This window comes from Strongylocentrotus purpuratus, unplaced genomic scaffold, assembly GCF_000002235.5.
Source record: "Strongylocentrotus purpuratus isolate Spur 01 unplaced genomic scaffold, Spur_5.0 spur5_scaffold_12, whole genome shotgun sequence".
Taxonomy (NCBI): Eukaryota; Metazoa; Echinodermata; class Echinoidea; order Camarodonta; family Strongylocentrotidae; genus Strongylocentrotus; species Strongylocentrotus purpuratus.
In genome coordinates this window covers 25,397,258-25,424,280 of record NW_022145597.1, presented here as the reverse complement: position 1 = coordinate 25,424,280, position 27,023 = coordinate 25,397,258, and the positions used below count along the sequence as shown (strand labels likewise).

The window sequence follows — 27,023 nt, the reverse complement described above, 5'->3', positions numbered from 1 at the left end:
CGGTATGACGTCACACCTCGGTACTCTATTTGAGTGCAAATTGTAAACTATAACAAAAATTCTTCAAAAGCATGGCATTGCAATATTGCTAATGGTTTCTTTCTGTTCTGAGCAAACTTAATATGGAGGTAGATAGAGGAAAAAAAATACTGTAAAATGATAGCAATTTCAGACACATTGTTACCCTGAATAACTAGCTCACTTTTTTCAAAAAAATGTGTACATCATGTTTCATAGGGGAGAGGAAGAGGGAGAGTGAAGGGGGGGGGGGGGGGGGGGGGGGGGGGTAGGGATCACAAAGAAAAAAATAACCACCATAACAACCCAGTTCTCAACTTTTGCATCAATGGTATAAACAAAAATGAAAAGATTTTGCAACAGATGGTGTTTTGAGCACTCAAGATTAGAAGGGGCATTGTTGCCACAAAAAAAAAAAATCCCATTGAAATTAACATGCAACGAAAGTATGATTTTTGCCTCCAGTGTGCATCCAATAGTTCCATGGATATTTGCCAAACATTTGTGATAACCTTATTTGTGTCTTGTAATGATCTGATGAAATTAAACTTTTTAACATATCTCTCATTGAACATTACTTTCCATGGATAGAAAATTCAAGTAGAAATACATAACAGAATATTTTACAATCAAGTTCTCAAATAATCTGCCGCGAACCATAAGCAATCAAGAAATAAATGAGCATTCATTCAAAATAAGAAGCCCATGGTCCGCAAAACACAGCTTTAAGTTGGTCATCCATGTACAACATTCAATTTCTTTCTTTCTTTTTTGTTACAAATCACAAAATACTTAGAACCTTTTACCTACCTCGTAACGAAATTCAGATACAAAAAAAAAAACGCTGTTACTAACAGCGACATGTAGTATTAGTTTCCCTGAGTTATAGCGTACCAATATGGCACATTATCACCTCGCCTCTTCCTCAACTTTTTAGTATTTACAACAACAAAACCAAAGATAATAGATGGCAACTGCAGATAGATTTATAAACAATTCAACCAAAATGTGAGAAAATAACAACCAAAATGCACTTGACCTGTCTTTAGTGGCCATCTTCGCTATTTTAAGATGACCTGGGTATATGGGTTCATTTATGCGGAGTTTCTCTGGCATAAAATATGAGTTGCTGGACCTGTGTGGAACCTGTCTACAGTGGTCACGTTTACAGCTTCCCTAGAGTGGCCATTATAGACAGGTTTTGATGTACCAAGTTAACACTAAATGCTATATCTCTATGCACTTCTACACTTCTAAACCACCTCATTATGTGCCCTTTACAAAATTGACTGAATTCTTGAATTCTTTATTCATATTTTTGCTTAGGGCACTATACTGATCAGTGTACAACCAAAAGTTTATTTTCAGGCCTTTAATATTTAAAACTGAATTCTTACACCTTACACCAATGGAGACACTAGCACTATATTCACATTGGTGTATGGTGTAGGTGCTGTGTTAGTCTTCATCAAGACAAGCGATAAGGCTCTACTTTTCAAACACTCTTTGTTGGCGTTATAAACTGGACATAACATTGGATGGAATTATACTCATATTATTGACGTTCAAATGCCACTTTTGGTCAAGAAAGGTGAAAGAATCCTCCTGGATAAAAGGGATCAATCCTTCTCTGAATAGGGACTCTGTTTATTCATTGTAACCTATCTTTTTTTCTGGTGATCATTAGGCAGCAGACAGCAAGAAAATGTGTGAATAATCACTTGGCTTGAGAAAGTCCACAGGAGTGGGCGAAAGCTTGCCAACTAAATTTTAAGGCAGGTAGAAACTTGAACTACTTATTATGATTACCCAAACAATGTCAGGTTTCTTTATCACATATACGCGTTGGCCATCACACTCGTTATTAGAAATTTCTTAGAAACCACTTTGAACTTTTGAAGTTCATTCATCATTCCAAAGTTTACTTGCTACATTGTAATTCATAATTATAAACCTCAAACATTTTGCTGTCAATTTCATGGGAATCATTTTAAGAATATTATTTGACACGTTTGTCGAGAGTCGGAGCGGCATTGACTCACTTTGTTTTGCGCAGAGTTATTGCCCTTCTGGCTCTCAACAGAGGTCACATGACATACATCACAAATTAACCATTATTAAAGGGAGAGTCCACCCTGATATTAAGTTGGTTTTAATAGAAGCAGACAAACTGGGAGGAACCGGTCAGCGAAAGTTTGAACAAATTCAGTCTTGACACAAGACTCAACTTGCAATAAGTTATAATTGTTTCCATGGAAACATAAGGACTGGCACGGAGCAGCTTAAAATAATAGCACATTAGATAAATCTGTCTTATGCTGTAGTACGCTTGACAGATCTAGATCTGTTCCTTCTCTCGCTACAGATTTCAAGCACAAAGAGAATAAACAAAAGCACAAAAAAGAGACAAAAACTCCCTCTTTTGTCGAACATCATCAAAGCAATGCATAGGAGAAAAAACATCAGTATTAGCTGCATAATTCTGTACAAATATCATAAACCTACATGGAGTTCATAATAACATTCAATAGGCACCCGTCAGTTAGTATTTTTTTTGTAGTTTTTGTTCTTAGTCTGTATAATCACTGAATATATACACTGTATGTGATACAGACAAGAGATACAGAGAATCGCATCAATATAAATACCTGATAAAATAATTTCCCCCTCTTCTTCACCACAACTCTGAGCAATGCCCATGGTTCGATGCTTCATGTTGCACACGTTAACACGCTAAAAGGCAGAATGTTGGTTGAGAGCCAGAGAGATGTTAGTCGATTATTTGGGACTAACGATCCTCTAGCTCTCCAGATCCTAAGTGTGATGTTCCAGGAACAGTATTATTAGTCTGGCCCAACTTTTCTGGTCCATATAGGTATCCGCAAAGATTATGCCAATCCATGTCCATTAAAAAATGGCAGAAAATGATCTTCCCATGCTTCTTAACCTGCGAGGACTACATGTATACTGTATGACCCTGTATTTAATATCTAAAACTAATGTAGATATCCTCCGGTTTAGTTTATTCTTTCAACATATTTCTTCACGATGAAGGATATATGACTTGATGAAATGCATCAAAAATCCATGCCATAGATACTTATCAACCTGAAATTGGGAAAGAATGATGAAAATGTGATTTCTAGATAATTTCTTCTATGGAAAATGGGAAGATTTCTTGATTGAGCGGAAGTTGGAAAAAAGAGTGTCATTTGTGGACTAGACTGCTCCTGGTTTAATACACTCTGTCTGTTTAAAGCCAGAAGGGCCTAACTTTGTGTCCAAGTAAATGAATTATCGCCCCCCTGGCTCCAAACGGACGATTTTGATCTATTTTGTGTACTTGATAACGGTGCTGTGCGTGTGAAAGTGAAACATGGGCTGTGATAGTCTTTGAGTTCAGACATGAGTCACTGTTAGCTGTTGATCCTGACGTGATGAATGTTATCCTCTCGCTCCTGTTTCTCCATGAGTTTCATGAAGTTATACCGCTGGAAGAAAAGGTCCCTGGCGAAGGCATATAGCTCCAGGTCCAGAGGGTTCACCGCCCGCACCCCCTCCACCTCCGAGTCCTGTATCGGCGAGGCGTTTGCTATGGTCAGATTGGCCTGATATAGGGGGGTGTTGAAGTTGATCTTAAACGTCCTCTCAAACAAGTACTGCGATTCGCGCTGGAATTCCGTCAACCCAAAGAAAGCCATGCTCTCCAGGTTTGCCTTTGCACTGGACAGCATGATGAGGTTCCGCTCCTGCATCGACATCCCCGTCTTGTTATAGCAATTAACGAGCTTGAGGTCCGCGAGCATGCGCGTTTGTCTATTGTTGGCCATGTTGGACGGGCAGGCCATGAAGTCTTGCAGCGACACGCCCATCCACGTACTGCTTTTGAAGCACCGTGGGATCTCTTCCTCCGATGCGACGTGTCCACCGCACATGTGGCGTGTCATCTTCCACGTGGCCCCCCGCTGCGTGTGCCTCCATTCGCTGATGTACCTTGAAACGGGGTTGCGTACCATGGTGATGTAGAAATATCTGCAGTGATACAAGAAAAAGAAAAAAAAATAGATCAAACAGAAATTTCCATACCTCATCATCGATAAGTGACATCTCTTTCAATGAGAGTTTTAGAAAAAGAGTTCCTGCAGATGATGATGAAATAATGAAAATATTGAAAGGATATGGTTTGAAGAGAAGTGATACGATGCATAAAAGTGCTTTTAAAAGTGTCAATTGCAAATAGCCTCAAATGATCTCTGGCTAAATATGTATCAAAACTATTTTAGGTATGAGGCTGTAAGCCCATTATAAAGAATGTTAACGAGACCAAATAATGCCTCTTGCCACTCATTTATGCTGTATATATTACATTTTACTTAACCCCTAAATATTGCTTCTTGCCATTCATTTACATGATCAGTTTAGCCAAGGTCGGCTTTTGAGGCTGTATGTAATCATCAAATCTTGGGCCTGTTTCATAAAATGTGTTATCTCTAACAAATGCTGGATTTCTATGACAAATTTGTTCTCAGCCAATCAGATGCCATGATTTCAGTAGCTTATAACAATTCTTGTAACTTGTTATTGATATCAAGTTTTATGAAACAGGGCCCAGGGGGGCATTTCACAAAACTTGTCATCAGTGACAAAAGACGGTTTTTGTTATAAGCTACTGAAATACTTGCTCCTGATTGGCTATCAGCAGATTTGTCTTTGATTTTTGTCATTTGTCATTGAAAAAACGCTTTGTGAAACGCCCTCATGGACAGTACTTCAGGGAACCTTACCTCCTCCTGATTTTAATCCTCTCCTTCTTATCCATTGCTTCTGGTACACAGCCCTGCAGCTCTGTCCAGTCTGCATGAAGGCCACAAAGCCAGCCTGTCGACATCCTGCTGAAGAGCCATATCTGGTGCTTGCTCGAAGGACGGTAACAGGAGCACCGCTTGTGGGTCTTGATGCACTCGCACGGCGAGCTCAGGTCCAGGTTCCGCGTCAGGTGCTTCCCGAGGGTCGTCCCGCCCGTCTTCTGCATGTGCAGGAAGACGATGACATCGTTACCGTTGATGTGGAAGATCAGGTCGCGGTCGAGGACATCATCGGGGAAGTTCTGGTGATGGTACTCCGACGGTTGGTGTAGCTGGGTGGAGGTGATGGAGAGGGAGTGACGGCCCGTGGCATAGTGGACATACTTGTGCTCCGTCGAGCAGTTGTAGATGATCAGGGCCAGGGTCAGGAGCAGGGACAAGACAAAGCCGTATCGCCACTTGCGCAGGATCGTCGGGAACGGCTGCATGACAGAGAAGACGTCTGGATCACGATTACCGATCAAAACATCTAAGATGCGCCCTCGCATGGGGGAAAACAAATCATATGTCGCGACTCCTCTTCGGTACAATCGTTCTGGCTGAACTGTACGACAACTACTAATTAACTTGTTTCTCGTAGCTATTAGAGGAAAAATGTTTAAACTGTGTCTCAAGATATAGAAATTAACTTATGAAGAAAATAAATCACTTCATTCAAGATAAAACCATGGCATTGCTTCAAAGCTTGATCAAGTTTGGTCCAAGGTTATCCACAGTACAATTTCCAGCTTTTTAGAAACCACCTGCATAACTTCTCTGCACCATTCTTAAGAGCTGCCCAACAGCATCAAGGTGTTATACTTTTCTTGCTAAATAACCTACACTACGACGACCTCATCAAAGTCAGCCTAGTTCATCCATCCACAAGCATTCCGCTGGCCTTGCTCGAATCATACAGCGCCGGATCCGCGAAGCCATTCATGAATGCTGCAAGGATGCGTAAGGGCTTGGCATCGTCTCAACCAGTGAGGGTGTCTTCTCACGAGCAATCAATCGGATGCCTTGCTATGCCAAGCTCACCGCCGTATCGCTCTGATCAAAATGAAGTTTGTTAGAGGCGTCCCGCTGTGAAGTTATATAATTGGCAATCTGTGCAGAGAGGTGAGAGAAGAAAAGAAGGTTGATCAACTTAGAGTGAGAAAAATAAAACAGCTTTATTGAAAGTACATTGAAGGCGGGCATGGCAGGGATGAGTTTGCTTCGGTCTTTATGAAGCCAAATTGAGAGAGGGCTGGCTCACTAGCTTGCCAATGATCGGCTTACGATGAAGAGAGGAATGAGAGACTGATATCGGTCCAGTATGGACTCTTGCAGCCACGGCAGATTTCTGCCTTGGGAGCCAAATATAGTTCACTATATGCAACTCTACAAATTGAAAAAACAAGAGTAAAGCTTTGGTAATCCAAAAAAAGAATAAGTTTGGAAAGTATACCCAGTATATTTTATTTGATCTTCATATGTCCATGTTCCCTCCAATTTTTACCTACCTTCTCTCTCTCTCTCTCTCTCTCTCTCTCTCTCTCTCTCTCTCATTAGCTCCCCAATTCTTTTTCACTCTAACTCTTGATCCTTGTCATACCCTGTATCTCCATCCCTCACTCACAATCTCTCCCTGGATCTCTTTCTTCCACTCTCCATCTCTATTTCTATCTCTATCTCTATCTCTCTCTCTCTCTCTCTCTCTCTCTCTCTCTATTTCTATCTCTCTCTCTCTCAGTTTCTATCTGCCTGTCTGTCTGTCTGTCTATGTCTGTCCGTCTCTCTCTCTCCTCTTTCTGTTCCTCCATCTTTCCAATCTTCATTTCTCTCTCAGTATTTTCACTTGTCCAAATCTTTCTACCTCAATGTATCTACAATTCTGTTCTCCCATCTCTCTCCATATCTTACATCATCACATACCCCTGACTATTAAAAAGTCTTGCCCTTTTCCTTTCTTTCTTTCATCAACCTTCCCTCTCCTTTCACCCATCCCCCTCTCATCGCCCCTCATCTCCTCTTCTCCATCTTAAATTTTCTCTGCTCTTTACCCAAACCTGACATCACTCACTCACTCACTCACTTGCTCATTTCATTATCGCTCTCATCTAAATTAGAGTGCTGCACTATTTTCCTCCACGTCATGAATATGCGAGCGATATTGATCAAGATGGCCAGATCATCAATCATAAGCACCCAAAAAATTGATCACCATACTTCTTCATCTTGCTCTAAGACGTGGTCTGTTCACACTGGACTGTTTCCTAATAACTACCACTAAACCAGACGGTTTTGCACTCATTAAATGCTTGTGAAGTTCACAAATGGTTCATGCCGCAAAATTCATCTTCATCTTGCTCTAAGACACGGCCTGTTCCCATTGGACTGTTTTCTCAAAACCAGACGGAGCTGCACTCATGAAATGCTTGTGAGGTTTGTGAATGGTTCATGTTGCGAAATTGTTGAACCACAACTGATCCAGCTCTGCACATTTGCATTTTGTTAATTTTTCTTGCCTTGTAAATAGCTCTTGTTTACGAGTGACTAAGGTTTGGGGTTTTGCTGTATCCACTACTGGTACATCTATCTCCACCCTTTCCCAATAACACATTGAGTGTAGCAGAACAGTAGGGGTAGTGAGACAGCTAGCATGCAATATTACTCAGTAAATGGGACTGCATAGTACAGCTAAACCATATTTCATCTCATTTAGAAATGAGCCCCATAAAAGGGTCCGTTCCCTCTGCTCTATCTCCAATGACCTATCCCCAATCCCAACCCCTTTCCTATACAACACTGCACAGCATCAGCACAGAAAATGCGATCCAACACAACGCGGTAATCAGTGTGTGGGACCACAGCTCAAATACATTTCAAAACAAGTCCCATGTCATTGAATATTGGATGTGAATATTGAAACCCGCTATGAAAACACCGTAGATAGGGCAAGAAGGAGGGTTCATTACCTCGCTTTGTTATTCCCCTTGTCTAGGGGAGACAATATCCTGGGGGTGATACAAACCCACTTGCCCATTAGCCTTCGGGCGACTTGAATGAGATCATGTGCAAGCGCATTCAAATCACGCACGTACCCAAAGTTGGTATGCACAGCCAGCATTACAATCTTTGATTTTAAAACATTGCAAACGGGTGAAAATCTGTGTTCGAGCACGGGTCATCAAAACCTACAAGAGGCAACCTTGGTAAACAACTAATCAACTTAAATTTACATAACAATAAATTTTCTATAATCAAAAATCTTTATAGAAATATAAAATTCTCCTATTCATCAATCTGAGTTTGGACACAAACTATTCAAAGTTCATTACATCATGACTTTAATAAACGAAAACAAAATGATATAAAGTTTGATGAAAATGTAAAATCAATGTCTATTATGCGTATTATTTCTGTAAAAATCAATTGGCATAATGTTATTACTATGATATTCATTAGTTTTATTATATTCATTCATTACTATCATTATATTCATATTTATTATCATTATAAATCATCATCTTTATTATGATTATTGTCATAATTTTTGTCAATATACTTAAATTATTCCATTACATTATGATATACTTAAGCAGTCTTTAGCATCAAAGGAAAATTTCATAGGGTTCTGCAAGAAATCAAAATTCCATCATAAATCAGAACTCATAACTAGTTTCAAATCTAGATTTTTTTTCTTCATCTTTGAACATGGCTCCAGATTTAAAATTACCCTCTTGCCTTCCTATGACTGTCACCCAGCTTCAGAAGTAAATTATCTCTCGCAATCATGCATGCTTGATTTATTTGCATCCGTCCAATGAATCTCTGGGGTCAAAGATGCTTCGGTGGCATCATACTTGTCTCATTTCATTACTTTATTTCTTCCATTTCTCCATAATAATCCATAATCAAATAAATCAATATAATCTTTGTAGAACACTTTTAACTTCTGTTCATTTCTCTGTCTGTCTCTGCATCTTAAAGAGATTACCGGTACTTTTTTGAAAATTCACCACTAATGAGTTCTTAGATTTATAACACTCCCACCCCCTCTTAACTGCTCCTCTACTTGTAAAATCCTCTTGATGATGCCCAATTCCCAAGAAATATACTTTCAGAGATAATTGCCTTTTTACTTCTGTCTATAAACTGAATGTGCGAGGCAATCATTCCCTTCAAGCACAGGAGACACTGCTTCAGAGAAATCGAAGTCAATGGGGAGATTTAAAAAACAATTAGAAAACAAAATACAAGAAGGAGAACAAACAGGCCAATTAGACCCTAAGTGGATATTAAAGTTGTTTTTCTTGTCATATGAATTGTTTGTTCTGAAGAAAATGACTACAGAGAAATGATTTCAAAAATGATTTTGCTATTCATAATCCAAAATAAAAGTAATTTTAAAAATCACTTTTTGGATTTACCATCTGATAGACTTTCACAAATAAAAATATGACTTCCCAACCTTTTGGCCATCAGCAGAAGATAGTAAAACCTAAATTAGAAATCAATAAATTGGATATGGTGTTTGCATTCATTCTTCTTTAGCTTAATGCAGAAGCAAACACTGCCATCTAATATATGTAAAAACATGACAAAGGAATATGACTGAGAAGGATTGACACAGCATCCGGGGTTAAATTGAAGCTATAAATATAATCATAATTGAAGAAGTATTGAGAGATAATATTTTTAAGAGAAAGTTGCATTTTGGTGAGGTTTCTAATCTTTTGTTCTGATGTGAAAGTAAATTATAACAGGAAAATCATCTGAAAAAGATTCCTCTCTACTTACACTCATTTTTATAAAGATATGTTTGAAACTTTTGACCGATTTCTGATACGTGCGTGTGTGTGTGTGTAGTTCCACATTTGTGTCCGGTGTCTTATACTATGAGCCGTTCTCAGCACGATTAAATCAATTTGTTTCATTTCAATGATTTTAAGTCCTCAAAAAATATACAGTGAGTACTGTTTACTATTAAACCATCCGTTCTGAATAGTTTCTGTTACAGACTGATTGCATGGCCAGAAGTCGATGTTACCTTTAAAGGAAAGTGGTAGGCTGTGTAGCTAATAGGCCTGCAGTCTATTGGGAGCCCATATCATTTGAAATCTTAATCTAAACTGACTGATTGCATTTATTCTACATTAATCTTAATGACGCATTCATCTCCGAGACGATCTTGGAATTCTTCAGCCGGAATTTTCCAGAGCAAGAGTGTGTTGTTTATTGTAACCCCTTTTATTCTATTCATGTGTCTCTTCAGATTATATCAGCATCAGAGCTTTTAAACAAAATTTAAAAACTCCTGTTAAAGCTGTTCATATTTGCTAGGGGATAACTATGGTTATTTTCACAAATTGTCCCAGGTGGCAAATATAGCATCATTTTTTTAGCTGGTTTCACAAACTGACAAATGTGCATACCTAGGTTAATTTGAACAATCAATAAGAAAATAACGACTTTTATATAGTCAAATTTCAATCAATGAACTTCTTTAACATGCACGTACATTGTTTTGCTAGAATGAAATCTTGATTGCCATGATCTAAGAGGCCATTTCCACGATGTAACCAAATTTAACGCATATATGACTTTGTGAAGTGCCTCCATATGAATGATTCCATTCACCTGTTCTGCATGCATTGTATCTCAACAGTCGGAGTATGAACTGCATTCATTACATACAAGGTAGGTGTTGCTAGGTAGGGCAAGCTAGAAACCTACTTGACAATTTCCTTTCCAATGACATAATCTCACTTTTGATGTGTTGATAGTGTCACCAATTGGTGTTGCATATAATAGGCATGGCCGCATATTGACACACACTGTCAGCCTCGTGTAGCCATCCCTAACTGACGGCCTGTGACAGGGAGTTGGGGGCGACCATTACATGGATGAGGGCAACAAACATCATTAACCAAGCGGCAAACAAGCTGCCTCGTTTTCGTCAAGGTCTGAATAAGACGGGTGGGTAGAAATTAATGAGGTTTACCGATAGCTGTGATGATCCTACGGAGAATAATCTCCTGTAGCCTTTTCGACCTTCATTAGATACTGTCACATGCTACGGTCTATGACGATGACGTGGTGATTGGCCGAGGGGATGAAAAAAGGTTCTCCATAACTCCACTTTCAGTTATTTAACGTTGTTTAACGATTAAGTGTTGGACATTTTACTCATTAAAAAGGTGATCAGCAGAAAAAAATAGTGTAATCAGGCAGGAGCGTTGAGCGACGCAACCCTGGAAATCTCAAAAACTGCTCTTGCAAATAAAATAGTAGTTTTTAAGAGTAGAAGAGTGGGTACAAAAATTAAACCACTGCAGAGCTAATTTGCAACAAATAAATAAAACAAAAAGTTAGAGATAGATAGATAGAAAGAGAGAGAGAGGGGGGGGGGGGGATATAGAGAGAGAGAGAGAGAGAGAGAGAGAAAAGAGACAGAGGGGGAGAGAGAGAGATGGGGAGAGAGAGATAGAGAGAGAGAGAGAGACAGACAGAACGAGGGAGAGGAGAGAGAGAGTGAGAGAAAGAGACAGACAAACAAACAGAAAGAGACAAAGGGAGAGACAGCTATGCAGGCAAACCGAGATTGGAACAGTATGCAAGGGAGGAAAAGGCAGGAAAAAGGCAGGAAAAAAGGCAGCATGAAATGAAACAGGTAGGACTATGATTAATCACTCCCATTGTCGGCTCACCCAGGTGTGCCCAGGTGTGCCAGCTAGTACACTCCCTAGCATCCAGGGTAGGGGCGCATGCATGGGAATGATCTAGGAATGGAGAAGAGAGAGAGAGAGAGAGAGAGAGAGAGAGAGAGAGAGAGAGAGAGAGAGAGGGAGGGGAGAAAGAGGGAGAGAGAGAGAGAGAGAAAGAAGGAGAGAGAGAGAGAGAAAGAAGGAGAGATAGAGAGAGAGAGAAGGAGAAAGAGAAAGTGGGAGGGATGGAGAGAAAGAGAAAGAGAATAAGAGAGAGAGAGAGAGGAGAGGAGTGAATGAGAGAGAAAAAGAGAGGAAATTAGGTGAATCAGAAAGAGAGAGTGAGGAGGGGGAGGGAGCGGTGGGTAGAAAAATGGGAGAGAGGGAGAGGGGAAAGACACAAAGAATGAAAAAGGGAACGTACATGTAGGAAATGTAAGGGGCGTCAAAATCAATTTGCCCATGTCCTTGGCAAAGAGAATGACTCAGATGTCAGTGGGGCAGGAGCAGGTGTGTTCAAGACCCTGTTCTCACTAGAAAATTAAGTGTGTCCTTAGCCAGACCATCCTTGGTAAGACCACTGTTTCATTCAAGTGAACTACATAAGGTACGTTGGTCCGCAGGCAGAGTATACCTCCAAGGTCACATCAGCAGTGGTTGTGACTCTTGCGAGAATAATGGAAACATTTCTGAACCATTCTTACATTGTAAGTTAGACGATGCGTTTGTATAGAAATGTCATACCTATACGTCTAGATCTAATTTGAGATATACAACATAAACAAATGAATTGTTTGTACACAGGACCTATCCAAATAAGTTATTTTTGGAATTTGCTTCTATAACATACATGTATGGTCCTATCTGAGTGTGAACCTGGTTCAGTTTGACAAGGCTAAGAGGGGAATCGTATATTACTAGTATTTCTGGTCTAGACAATCCTGGGGTCCTATTCACAGTTGACTGTAGGGATCTGGCATGGGGTCAACAGATAAGATCCATTCAAGAATGAACATATCATAGTTATTGGCTTATTAAACATTTACAAATATTTACCTTGTTGCCATGATTACAGCATTCATATTACATTTATGTTTGATCTGTCTTATCATCATTCCTGATAAAGTAATGTAAATAAAGTAAAGTCTGCTTTGACATCATACCGTTTATTCTGTACATAGTTATTAATTATATCTCCAGTTTTGACTAATTAACAATCAATTTATAACTACTACCGCCAACCTAGCTTAAATCAATAACTACTTCGACACTTATTACCTTATTACCCCGTCTGTATATGATTTGTGGCATTAAAATTATGCCCCCTCTCTCAGCAGACACCGATTCCCCCCCCCCCCCTCCCCAGGTAACGAAATCAATAAATATGCTCATTATTTACATTCAACTTTCTGTCCTACAGTCAATAGTACTGGAGACCAACTATGATTCATGCAATTATTATTATTCATTCATGCTAATTGCATGTGCATGAGATGACTAAAACAATATATGGATCTCAAGCCCCCCCCCCCCCTTTCAAGCTTGGACATCCTGCACTCGCTCCTAACCTCATTATTACCATCATCATCAATCATTATTAGCTTGTCTCTCCATGCATAATACCAATAATCTCGTCCCACTATTGGAAGCTAACGATGTGATACAAAATTTATTTGACTAATCCATTACTCTCGGCCATACTGAACTTGTGCTATTCATTCAACCTACTTTGTTCCATATCTGGCAACTTCAGCAGTGTTTGTCAGCATTCGTCTGTAGTTAATTGAGCAGTAATCTAGTTTAAAATGGTTAATGAAAAGTACATATCGTTAAAGGTTATACATAGTTTTGGTAAAAGCCTTTTAGAGGTTGAAACTCATATATCATCCTAATTGTATGATGAGTTAAAGGATTTTTGCACTGTAATTGATATCATATTATCTCCCCACTTCAATATAATTCTGTTGGCATGATTCTGTAGTTAATAGTGCAACAATCCATTAAAAATTGATGAAATTGCACATTCTTAAGGTTTTGAGTGTTGGTGAAAGTAAAAGGGGTCAATTTTTGTTTCTCAATTTCTGGATTTCCCTACCCCTACTAAAGAGTCAACTCAGAGCATTTACAGCTAATTAAGAAAACTGATTTTCAATTTGATCTTAGAAGTTAGTATGAGGCTCTGGTTTACCTAATCACACATTTGGGAAACTTGTAAAACAAGCTTGGCTTTTAATTGTTTGAAAATGGTACACGTCAAAAAACCTCAGTGAGGTTCACACGACTGTTGGTTAAAATCAGGTTTAGGTCATGGTTTTAAACTTCAAAGCTATCTTTAGGGACCGTGCAGACGCACTCACAGATTTTAAGGGTTGCACAATAACTACGAGCAGAGTGGGGTCCTAACTCTAAGTTATGTGCCGGACGCAATTAAATTTGAGTTTACTCCACCTTGTAGTTAAAATGAACGCTTTCTTTGGCTTGTAGTTAATTCTGAATACTCCTTTTGCATTCCTGTGTGAACAGTTGTCATTGTTAGTGGATCGTTGCTCATAACGTTATGGTTCACAAACTTATAGTTTAAACCTACTCCGGTCCCATGTGAACACAGCCATTAACTCTTCCTCCTTTTGACACTCTCTCCATCACTCTTCAAGTCATCATAAATACTACGGGGATCGGTTGCCATCTGGCCCTCACGCTACAGATCATTAACAGGGCTTGTGGCAGAAATCTGTCTCATGTCAAAAATGGGTATTTTTTATTTATTGATGAAACACAGAAAATCTGGAGTTCATCTCAATCAGAAAAAGAGCGCGTCAGGGGGGCGTTTCACAAAACTTGTCATCAGTGACAAATGACCATTTTTTTAAAAAGCTACGGAAATCCTTGCTTCTGATTGGTTATCAGCAGATTTGTCACTGATTTTTGTCATTTGGCGTTGAAAAAAGGCTTTGTGAAACGGGCCCCTGGTTGTTCAGGTTCAGGCACTGATTCAGAAGGTATACAGTGTAGTTGGTAGAGCCTTTTTAGTTCTCTTTCTACCAAAAACACACCAAGTTTAGAATCCTTGGCTTAGAAGAATAAAAAATCTGTAACAAAAAGGGAAGCTCATCTCAATCAGAAAAAGACTGCGTCTGGTTGTTCAGGTTTGGGCATCGATTCAGAAAGTATACAGTATAGTTGTTAGAGCACTTTAAGTTCTCTTTCTAACATATACACAACAAATTTAGAATTTTATTTCTAGGCTTAGAGAAAAATGGAACAAGAAAGGCCTGTGGGAAATGTATGGATCTATATGTCACACTATTCATCACAAGAAATAATGAATACAACCGCATGGGGCAAAATATTTGATTTCTTGCTCTTAGTGGCCTAAATCCTAAATCTGTTTATTGATTATTTTGCTTTCAAAGCAGAGATGTGTATCTAATGAAACAACTGGGGTAGTAGAACAAGGAGGGGAACAGAACAACTGCAAGGTAGGGGCAATAGACCAAACATCTAAAGGCTGTTGTTTGTTGAAAACAAAACAGAAATGGATGTATCTTGTAAGGAAGGCAATGCATTAGGGATTGAATTTGGATTAAAGGTACGATGCGATTTTGATTTGCCAACTTGAAACATGGATTTCTTTACATTTGTCTCAAAAGTAAATTAACAAAAATCTGTCTATACTAAATCATGACATGGGTCAAGCAGATGATTAATGTGAAAGTGAATACCGGAAGGTGTAATATTTAATACTTAATATTTCTGAATGATTACAAACACTAACTTTCATTTATTATTCAAACATATTTAAGGCTTAAACCCAGTAAATAAGATCAATTGATCGATCTGTATTCTGCCCAGTAGATGCAGGTTCAAATCCGGCTGCTTCCAACATTTTTTTTCTGACTTGTTTTTCAATACAGATCGATCAATCAATCTTATTTACTGGGTGTAAGCAACAAATATGTTTAAATAATAATTTAAATTTCTCCCAGAAAGCATTACATTTATAAAAAACTAACTTTATATATATTGCATTCCAGGCAAACGGTGTGATACTCTTTTATTAGAATCTTAAAGTCTCATACTCCTGAATAAAAATATTAATGGAAGTTTGTCCAATGTTAGAAGGCACATATTGGCCATTTTGAGCCAGAATGGCATTAACTCATATCATTTTGTACAGAGTTAGCGTCCTTTTGGCTCTTAATAGATGATACACCCTTTTACCGCTACTAATGTCACTAACGTCACTATATACGATGGAACCTCCAAATTGCCGTGGAGAAACTAGCGAGCATGATGGATGCGTTAACGTACCTCGATGAGTGTTCAAGTGTTGCGAGAAGATTGGTGCTTGATCCTCTGAAAGCGTTTAGGCGCCAATTTAGAAACATTGGACGCTCAAGGACAACCTGTTTTCATACTACACCTACACTCGTGGAACTGTGACGGGAACGATCACGGCTGGCTGCAGCTCCCTCCATGCAACTCAAGGTGATTACCTTATTGTATATCCCATACACAACATGTTCAGGCTACATTATAATACATCATTTTGTAACCTTCATATTTTTCAAGATGTAATGAACATGGCTTCTGAAATTGCCTTCGGTTGATTTATTTTTAAAGGTCTTATGTCACCACAATATTTTTTGATTAAGTCTGGATTGTTTATCCTGCAGTTGATTGATTGTTTAAACCCGTGAAAAAAAAAGGCACAAAAACTTACTGGGCATCATCTCTGATAAAAACCAGAACTCTCGTTTGCGCATACCTGTATTTAGCAAATAGTATCGGGCCTACTTAATTACCCAGATTTCCTTATCTTTCTATGATCATTACAAATTTTCTACCAAAATTGTGTGGCACATGTCATTTACTTGTAATCTTGAACATGCAGTGTAAGTTTTGTTGGATTCTGCGAGAATTTATTTTCTATGTTTACCAGAAGTCTAGTTTATCTTGAATGTACTTCCAAACTTCCTTCCTTCCTCCAGCAATGCATGAAGAGTTTGTAGGTATAACTAGCTGGTAAATCATTAAGAAGTAATTAACCTTGTCATAGGAGTGCTGGTGGATCAACAGAATTTAAAGAGAAGGTAAATTGAGCTCTGGGGAAAAAAAGAACAAGATTTTGTGAGCTTCCCTCTGTATTTTTAAGTCAGTTTTGGGAGAATATCATAGTAGAAATGTCCCCTGTAATATTGCTATTAAAAATACCTACATATTTCAAATATAATGAATAGCTGAGAAATTTGGATGAAATATTTGTGTGTGTGTGTTTGTATAGTCCCATGAACCCATTTCTGTGCGGAGTATATTTTATCTGCAGCAAGATCATTCCAAAACTTCACAATATACATTTACATTAATTCTTATCATTATGTACTACATAATTAACCAATCCCACATGATTCCTTTATAAAAAAAACACAATGTAGGCCTAATCACACGTTCAGTAATCAGCTTAATCTTTAACTTTGAAGACGCAATCAATGTTGCCAATTTGATGTGGAACTGAAGGGCGTCCACACCTAGGGGTGTTGATGGCCGCACAGAATTCTAACACTGCCTAATCAACGATGCGTGTGCCAAACAAGGTCTCGCTTGAATAATTGAACAAGTTTTCAGGTACTGATTACCTCATGTGCACACAGTCTGTTGAGAGCCAGAAGTGCATTAATTATATGTAAAAATAATGAGTTGATGCTCATATGGTTCTCAAATGATGCAATGTTTAAATAATTATGGAATACATATTTACACACATGCACAATTGAGAGGGACTGTTTTCATAATGTAATCAAATTTAATGCACAAATCTTTGTGAATTGCATACGTTACAAGTTGTTAGGCAGGACAAGCCATAATGTTTGGCATTCTGACTATTGAAATACAATTATTCTTAAACGATAAATGAAATAATTTGTAAGAAGGCACTTAATAACGATTTGCGCATAAAATTGAATGGTCTATTTGAGTTCTGATAATTAAGAAACATTTATTTGTAACAGGTGAATAGGCATATATGCATAAACTTGGTTAAATTACGAAAATGGCCTATTGACACAGGCTTCTATATAGAATAAATGAATGTTCATTACTCGGATGGGGGGGGGGGGGGGGGAGAGATGGTTGTGGAAAAATGAAACATTTCAGACCACATCCTGAAGAGTGTCCGTAATTGAAAACATCAATCTACATCCTCTCCAAAATGTCCATAAATTCAGATGAACAATGAATAACAAAAGTACTTCCCTCTCTACTGAAAGTAATTGCACTATGTCTAGACAAATTGACAGTAAGAATTGGTTGGATTAATAGATACATCGGCCTGATTCAGAACTGAATAGAATCGTCTCCTCCATCCATAAATCCACTACGACTGATCTTTTTCATGTACCTCACACTGGTCTTAACCCTTTCAGGTCAGGACATTTTCAAGAGCTAAATTGATCACAGGTCCCTCTTCAAATTGGCAAAACTAATATTTTTCTTTTGATGGTAAATTATTCTTATGTAATGTAATGTAATGTCTCTGAAAAAATATGTATAGACAGGAACTTTGCCGAAAAGTTGAACAAAATGCAATTACGATTGAAAACGATCTTTGAACCTCTCAACATGTTGCCAAATGGAGGATTTGAAGAAAAAAAAAGAAAAAAAAAATCCATTTAAAAATTTCTACCGTCAAACACAATATGGGCATGCAAACAAGAAGAGAAAAAACACAACAACAACAATATTAAATGGACACTGGACAATGGTGTTTGCAAAATTTTGTTCTACCCATGCATCCGGTATAGTTTTTTAAGCGCTTTGAATCAAAAGTCATAGAGTCAAACTACAGAATACTGAGCGACTGTCTGGATGGGTTGGAAAGGTTAAGCACAGGGTTTAATGAATGAGAGTGGCCATATTGGAAGCATGTATCTTAATGTATACCTTGCGCTGCCGCTGCTACGCAGACCGAGGCAGGGGGAGCTCCAGTATGTTCTGCCCACGGCCATGATATAATTGGGTTTACACAGTTTAGTCTAGGAGGGAGTTAGTCTTGTAAAATGGACCTCGATCTATCTTCCCCGAGACCAACCTCTTTGAGAATAATGCACAGAAAGTCTCTTCATGATAGTGATAATACAGTCAAACCTGCTTCAGTGACCACCTGTCTACAAAGACCAAATTTTTGTTTCCCTTGAAAACGGGTCCTCATTAAAACATGTATTAAAAGGAACATGTACATAAAGACCATCTGCCTTTCTTGTCTCCCTTTGGTGGTCTTTATAGACAGGTTTCACTGTAATAATAATAATATACATAAACATAATATGTCTTCTTTATCCCAGGAAGCCTCATGATAAATAATGGTGTTATCAAATGATGGTGATAATGATAATACAGTTCTCCCGAGGGCCCTGCAATCCTAAAATGTAGTGTTCTCAAAGGTTCTTTTCGTTTTTAAATTTCTTGTTTTAAATACTGGTAACAAATACTGGTGCTGACAACTGATGATGATAATGATAAATATGATGATGATGTATACGCGAGCTAGCCTTATAAAACATACCTCTATCTAGGGTTCAATACCAACAGGCACCCTGGGCACATGGGCACCCAAAATCTAAGTCTGGATCTCCAAAATGTGAAGTATTTATATAGGGTTCGTACATCTGCCCCCTTCCAAAAAAGATAGTTACAATTTGTTTCAATATTTCACAATTAATCATAAAGAATGATAACTCTGACAGCATTGCCAATTTTAAGTAGAAACGCTGATTCATTCAATGTATCAGATGAGCTCATATCAGAAATGAATCCAATTTTCAAGGACAAAATGTTTAAATTATGTGGTTTGGCACATCAAATTCTGAATCATACCTCTAAATGTTTAATATGTCACAAATAATCGTAAAGAATCATAATTCTGACAGCATTGCCAATTTTAAGTAGAAATGCTGATTCATTCAATGTATCAGATGAGTTCATAACAGAAGTTGATCCATTTTTCAAGGGCAAAATGTTTAAATGATGTGGTTTGGCAAATTGGCACATCGAATTCTGAATCATACTTCTAAAATATACAACATGCGACCAACTGATATGCAACTTGTGGCCAAATTCGTCGCTGTTTTCACGAAGTGACGGTAGTGAAAAAAATTGCATTCACTTTGCGTTACAATTTTCCTCACTACCGTCACTTCGTGAAAATAGGGATGAATTAGTTACCAAATGATATTAGGGGTCACACATTTTTTGACAGAATATATGCATCATCTTCAACTTGATAACACACTGAACGAGTGACAATCAATATCAATGGTGCCAATTTGAATAGAAAATTGATTCATACAGGCTCAGTATCAATGGGTTAATATAGTAACTATGAAGGAAAAAAAATACAAAGGAGCACTGATTGATTTCATGTAGCTTTGGACAGATAAAAAAGCCAAAGAGCACTGTAATACTAAAAGTAAATAAACAAATATTAAATAAAAACTGAATGAATAGATAAATCGAAAGACAATTTTTAATTAATTCTTTTTAGATAAGAAAGAAAGATGGATACAATTTGATTTGAAAAATCCCATGTTGCTTTGAGAAAATTTAAAAAGGAAAGGAGAAGACAAAAGAGATATTCCAAAACAAATAATTTCTCTATAAACTGCAAGGTGATGGTAACTTCCCTACAGTGCGTTCATGAGAATATAACGTTACAAGGTCTAAAATTATAATATCCTTCTACGGCAACAACAGAGAATAACAGTCTGGAATAAATCTGAAACAGCCTACATGGAATAAAAGACTAAGTGTTATTCAAGGTATTTTTTTTTTTAAACAGACACTCTATCCAGCTGAAGGTTGACCAACCATGCAAGCAATATAATCATCACAAAGAATAGCTTCCAGAAAACTAATATCGCGAAAATTGATACTCCACCCAGCTAGAGAAAGTTGACCCACCATATGCATGTGAGCAATATAATCGTCACAAAGAAAAACTTCATGAAATATATTGAAGATATAGAAGAAATATGCCATATTATGTTGAATGAAAATAGCCAGAGGTATCAAAATTTCATAAGAAAAGTGGAAAGTAAATTCAAATCAAATATCAAGTTAAAATCAGATATCCTAAAATAGAAATACTGATGAAAACAAAACAATACACTCAGTAGCCCTTTAAACGGTGAAATATTAATTTTGCATGGCTACATTGACTTCATTTCCTATAATATGAAAGTGAAACTTTCGATAAATCACTGGTGATAAAAGTGTTAACCTCATCAAAATCTAATGGCATGGGCAATCTGTCCATTATCTATGCCAGAAGGGCGTTAAAGATAAACTCCAGTTCTGGTAAAAAAAAAAAAAAAAAATTCTCACAGAATCAAACGAAACTTACACTGAATGTTCAAGATTACAAATAAATGACATGTGCCAAACAATTTTGGAAGAAAATGTAAACTGGCTGAGTAATGAGCATAGAACGACAAGGAAATCAAGGTAGTACTATAGCCCCGACACCATGTGTGTTGTCCCATATATAGCTTTCTGTGTACAGTGCTTGTTACTTTACCAAGACTCTGTCAAATTCATTATGATTTTGATGACTCCAGAACCTTGCAGTGCACACCAATACTTACATGCTACATGATCAACTGTTTCTGATCCTTTCCACACCTTTTCTTTCACAATGCAATCGGATTACCAGTACTAAAGTTTATCTTTAACTGATACACTCTGACACAGAGTTAACACCCTCTCAACTGATACAATTCTTTATGCTGAAACAGACAATAAGCTTACCGGTACACCTCCTATAGGCATACATCTTCTATGGTCTGTTTAGAGCTAAAACGGTGTTAATGCATGCACTCTGACACAGAGTTAATTTAATGCCATTCTGGCCCTCAATATATGACATTGACTCCAATCACTTGAATTACCGGTAATATGGCGTCCCTCCCCAAAATGTACATCCACTGGATACATATTCACGAAGAGAGCAACGGCGAAAAAACAGAGAAGGAGATTGAGAATGAGAGGGAAAACAGAAAGCGAGTGTCGGCTTAAAACTTCTAATCATAATCTCGTTTTCAAACACCCCGGGGGAAATCTATTGCATTCCTTAGCACCGGCTAATGCCCGGATAATAACATTAAGCGTTAACGACTGCCGAGAGAAGCCGGGATAGAAACACGAGCTGCTGGAAATGAGGGAGATGGGGGGATGGGAGAGGATTGAAGTAAGGAATAACTGTGCATTAATACTCCTGGTCCTGTTTGCGGGGCTTGTGTGCCGGCCTATTGGATTACAAAGAAGCCAAATCAGATTCTCGCTAATCCTTTCACGAATGGCAAACACGGAGGATTGCACCCTCTGTCGCCCTCACGGGCCACGTATCGATGGACGGGGTGTATTAATATGCCGCTTCCTACTTGAGTGCCCCGAACGAGATCACTGGACATAATTACGGTGAATTAAATTGCATTAGAAAGGATGATGGTACTTTGTATCGGAGGCTTTTTAAAAGACTTTTAAGAGAGGGAAGCAGGAGGAGGCTTACCCATTACATACCAGTTAATCAATCTCAACTTCTGATAGACATAAATACATTTTGCTTTACGCATTGTAAAGACATCCTTAGTATTCTAGCAAGTCCGCCAGCAATATATAACAAAATTGAAGTATATTTTCATGCGTACATGTATGCATTGTTTCTTTCCATTTATTGTTTGTAATTTACAGCACATTGGAATATATATCATCCCTATATAAATGTGACAGAGAATTTTTTAATATGACTAAATTTCTTAAAGAATTAGATAAAAATAACTAATAAAATACCTAATATTTGACAGAAAGTATTAATAGATGAGCAATCTTATGCATCGATAGAGCAGGATATGTTCTATTGCACAATATCACAAACAGTCCCATACTGTATGTTCATATTTGTGTTGGTGGTGATATTCAATGCATGTGATTTTCAGCAAGTTTCCATAATTTTGTGTAAATGTTGCTAGTTCATTAATCATTAACTCAAGGGATGCAATTTAACATGCACTATCCATAGACTATAGTAGAATTGTCTCAGTCTTGGTATCCAAAGGATTAAGTAGCTGTATGAAAACCTACTAATAATGACTTCAAGACAGCTTCTACCAAAATGCAAATTGATTTCCAAAACTTAACATCACCTTAGCAGAGGTGGGAGAAGAAGCAGATTGGGGGGGGGGGGGGTGAGATATAGCAGACTAATTACTCTTAGAATGCCATTAATAAATCTTTCTGAGCTCCAGTAATGAAGCAAGGTTGAATACTAGAGCTAAGTGTGAGCCCCAGGTGATGAAAGTACTTCTAATTGCCCGATACATTTTTAGAATCGACAGTCACACAGCTAAGGTTATTTGAAGTTAGAAGATTTGAAAACATTTTGGAAATATGAGAATGTTATTCTAATTCCTGTCATTATTTGGGGGAAAGGAATGCTGAACCTTTCATGCGCAGGATTAAATCGTTCCATGATTACCAATAACTTGGGAAAAATATATACAGTGTATAAATAATTGGAAAAATAGCAGCAAAAACAGGCATTTCATCATGCTTTCGCTTTATATTGTCTGATTTCAGCTTTCTGTTCATTTTTGCAATTTACCCCAATGAGGGCAAGATAAAAAGCTTTACTAGGTCTGTTTGCGTTGCTATAATTCATATTTACTTGGTAATCATGACCATGTTATAATATGACGTTTTGCAATGTAGCCATTCGTTGAATCATTCCAGTTTACAAAAGACATAAATGCATGTACCATTTTTAATCAAATAGTATCACTAATATTCCATTCATGTTTGCCTAATCCTGGAGTTGAAAGAGGAACATGATCAGGTAATTTAATTGAAACTTAAATATTTACTCCGCATTTAATTCCACATATCTTCCCTTTTCAAGTGATCCCTTCCAGTAAATGTTGGTTTTAGAAACCGATACCTAGCAGAATGCAAGGAGTAAGAACAATTGCCAACAAGGCACGATACTAGGAAGCAAAACAGCAACATATGGAAACAAAAATCTTGAAGTATCTGCTTTAAATTGGCGATGTTCCACCTGATTAGAAATTCAGAGATGAACACATGATGTGCGCTAGTTACACGCAGGGTCAAGTGTGTGAACAACATTTTTTCCGTTCACCGCGAAGGTATTGATTGAAATTCGATCGACTCGCGTCGGATTAGGTGGCGGATTTGGCATGCAATAAGGAAGGCCCTCTCGACAGTGTGTTAAGGGGGGAATCAACATGACAGGCTACGAGAAGTATCCCTTATTCAATCCCACTCTTTATCCCCATCTCTCGCTCGACTGTCGATCTCTTGCTTTTTCTCTCTTTTACTGCATCTGTCAATTTCTCTATAAAAAGATGTTTTTTTTCATTCTTTCTTCCTTTAAAACTGTTATTTTACTCTTTCCCCTCTTTCTCTCTCTTTCCTCTTTTGCCCCTCTCTTTCCCCTCTCCCCTCCCCTCTGCCTGTTTCTCTATAATATAGTTTTCTCACTCTCTCTTTCTCCTTTTTCTGTCCCTCGTTCCTCTTCTGTCTCTCTTTACCTCATCCTTATTGTCTTTCTCTTGCTCATGTGTTTTTCTTTCTCTCTCTCTCTCTTCCCTTTGCCCTTCAAAATGGTCTCTCTCTCTCTCTCTCTCCCCTCAGCTTCTGTAAGACTCTTTATACTTCTCGATTTTTCCACAAACTTGTTTTCATTCTTTGTGCCAAATCTCATTATCAATCATCCTATCTCTCTCTCTATGGCATCATTTTATTTTTTATTTCTCTCTTCCTTCTTTTTCACGACATTATTATACCATTATAGGTCTACCCCTTACGGTATCAACTACTAAACTGATATCAGCGTAATTTGGTTTAGTGCTATAATGAAGCATATTCTGAAAGCAAACCTCTTGTTTTGAAAAATAATTTCACTCTATGAAGTATGCCTTTTCATAGAGAACAGCAGAAATAATCATTCCATGTAGAAATCTAAATGTACGACTATCATCATTCATGATACATGAATACAAGGTTTCAACCTATAAACACGGCTGACGATATGGATGATATATTCCAATGACCTGTACCATTGTTTATAAAACTGTTTTGTTGGCTGTTGCTAAGCAACAGTGAAAAATATGAATGATATATTCAATTGCATTGTACCATTATTCACAAAATTGGTCGGTTGTACGTCGCTAAGCATGAGTGAAAATATGGATAAAATATTTAATTGCAAATGTATTATAGTTCTCAAAACTGGTTGGTTTTCGCTAAGCATGGGTGAACATATATATAATACAATATCTTGCCCTGTACTACTACTGTTATCAAAATTGCATGGTTGTCATGGCATTTACTTACCTTGTGTAAATGTGACTTCTGCTTCTACTGCACCAAGGCTGTATCAACGTTCTGTCTGGATATAGAGCAAAGAGAAAGAGAGATAGAAAAAGGATTATAGATCCATATCAAGTCAATGATTTTGCTTACACAATTTCTTTTCCCTCAATTTCAATTCCTCCTTCCTTGTTTAATTACATTTGCAATCTCTTGTAGTGGAAATTATGTTTTTGAATACGATAGAATAAATTATGTTGGTATGTTTCAACTGCTGATGTGCATGGTTGAGATAACTCATTCTATCAACAAATTGTGATTCTACTTTTTAATTTTTTGGGGGACAATGTTTTATTTTCTTCTCTCTGAAAAATGCCCCTTCAAAGAGACACTCAAGGTTTTTGTAATACTACATTTGGTGCTTATTGATATGATAGTTCTACAATTTGAATTTAATTGAACTGAATAACCAGTAAAACCTTCTTTTAACAAGGAAATGTGAAATCCATTATTTTCAATGTGCATTTATAGAAAGTATATAGCCCTCTCATCCATTTCATCTATTAATCCATTTTAATTGCAGTAAAAATTCACTTCAGTTGGGTCAATTTGCTTTCATTCGCATATGTTCTTAAGTCTCAACGCCACAATACAAAACTATTTTTCTGTACACCTCCTCATAATTTCTAGACAGTTTTAATATCAATCAAATCGCATGAGCAAAACCACTTCTAACATCTCCGAGCCACTATGTATTCATTATAAGTCTACTCAAGGAAAGTGGTTTTAGAGAAAGCAAAACATGTTTTGCTATTTATGGCCTGTATCATATATGCCACTTGACAATGACAATAGGATTCAACCTGAATAGTGCATTGGCTTTTATCTCTCTCGTGCGTGCGAGCAAATGTTATTCAAGATCGTGTGGGCTGAGACTCTGTTAAAGAGAAGGTGGAGTTCTGATGAAGATGAAAAATGATTTGTGAGCTATCTCATACTTTTTATGTCAGTTTGGAAGAATATTTGAGTAGTAATGTCCCCTGAAAAGGATTGCTCTTCAAGTAATACCCTCATATTCAAAACATGACGAGTTATAGCTGAAATATTTGGACCAAACTCTCCGCGGTACTTGGTAATAGGGATTATCAATGCCTTACCAAAATGTTTTTGAACCTGGGACCTCCCAGTTACGAGACCACTGCTCTACCAATGGGCCACCGTGCCTTGTTAGCAAGATTGAGTCACATTCTTTTCATTCTGATCACTTTGTAAAACCTCAAAGTACATCAGTTCCTATGTAATACATGATCTACCTCTCCCATTTCTCGTTATCGCCCATATGGTAAAAAAAGGCTACTTCAAAGAATGTTTGGAAGCTCCTAGCTTGGCGAAAGTGAAAGTTGCTTCAGTATAGTTTCTTTCACTAAGTAATTGCGTGACCGGTACTCTTTCTTTAAGAGCCTGTAATACATGCATGCAGGCAGGCTCCAAGGAAGCGCAAAATGTGATTAGATGAAAATGATGTCTATTTGGCTTGGCCCCACAAATGATATTTATGCTGCTGATGGTGCAGGGTTTATTGGGCTGGGGCAAGGTCAATTAGAAGCCCAAAATTGGCAAAGGAAAGCCATTTCAAGGAGGAGTAAATGAAGCCTTGCAGGAGACACTAGCATGTTGGGCTGGGGCAAGGGCAATTATAAGCCTAAAATTGGCGAAGAGAAACCATTGGGATGAGCGGTGATGAAGCCTTGCTCGAGACTGTAGCATTATTGATTATTATTTATGTACTCGCATGCTAAGTAACCACTCAAGGCTATTGGGGTTGTGAGTTTAACCCTTCCAATATCAAATCATTGTTTCTTAACCCTTAGACTGCCACAATATCCAATGAGCACATTTCCTGGTGAGCCACGTCTGGAGTTATGCACAGAAAAGGTCACAGCAATCATCTGCAGAGAGCCAAAAGGGCTTTAACTCTATGTACAATCATATGATCATGAGTTAACGTCTTTCTAGCTCCTATGCAATAAAATTGAATATTTTCAAATAACACACAGTGCACTTGTCAAATCTCAAGCAAGGTGAA

At 37.8% G+C, this 27,023-nt stretch overlaps 1 protein-coding gene across 1 annotated transcript; it reads right to left on the bottom strand.

Annotated features, from left to right (window-relative positions):
- Positions 1-519: 519 nt before the first annotated feature.
- Positions 520-25,039, bottom strand: LOC589419 (heparan-sulfate 6-O-sulfotransferase 3-B). Its single transcript, XM_030982220.1, has 3 exons — positions 24,962-25,039; positions 4,803-5,972; positions 520-4,050 (listed from the first exon to the last, which is right to left on the bottom strand). The coding sequence occupies exons 2-3, from the start codon at positions 5,369-5,371 to the stop codon at positions 3,435-3,437; spliced, it is 1,185 nt and encodes a 394-aa protein (XP_030838080.1). The 5' UTR covers positions 5,372-5,972; positions 24,962-25,039; the 3' UTR covers positions 520-3,434.
- Between the last annotated feature and the right edge of the window lie 1,984 nt (positions 25,040-27,023).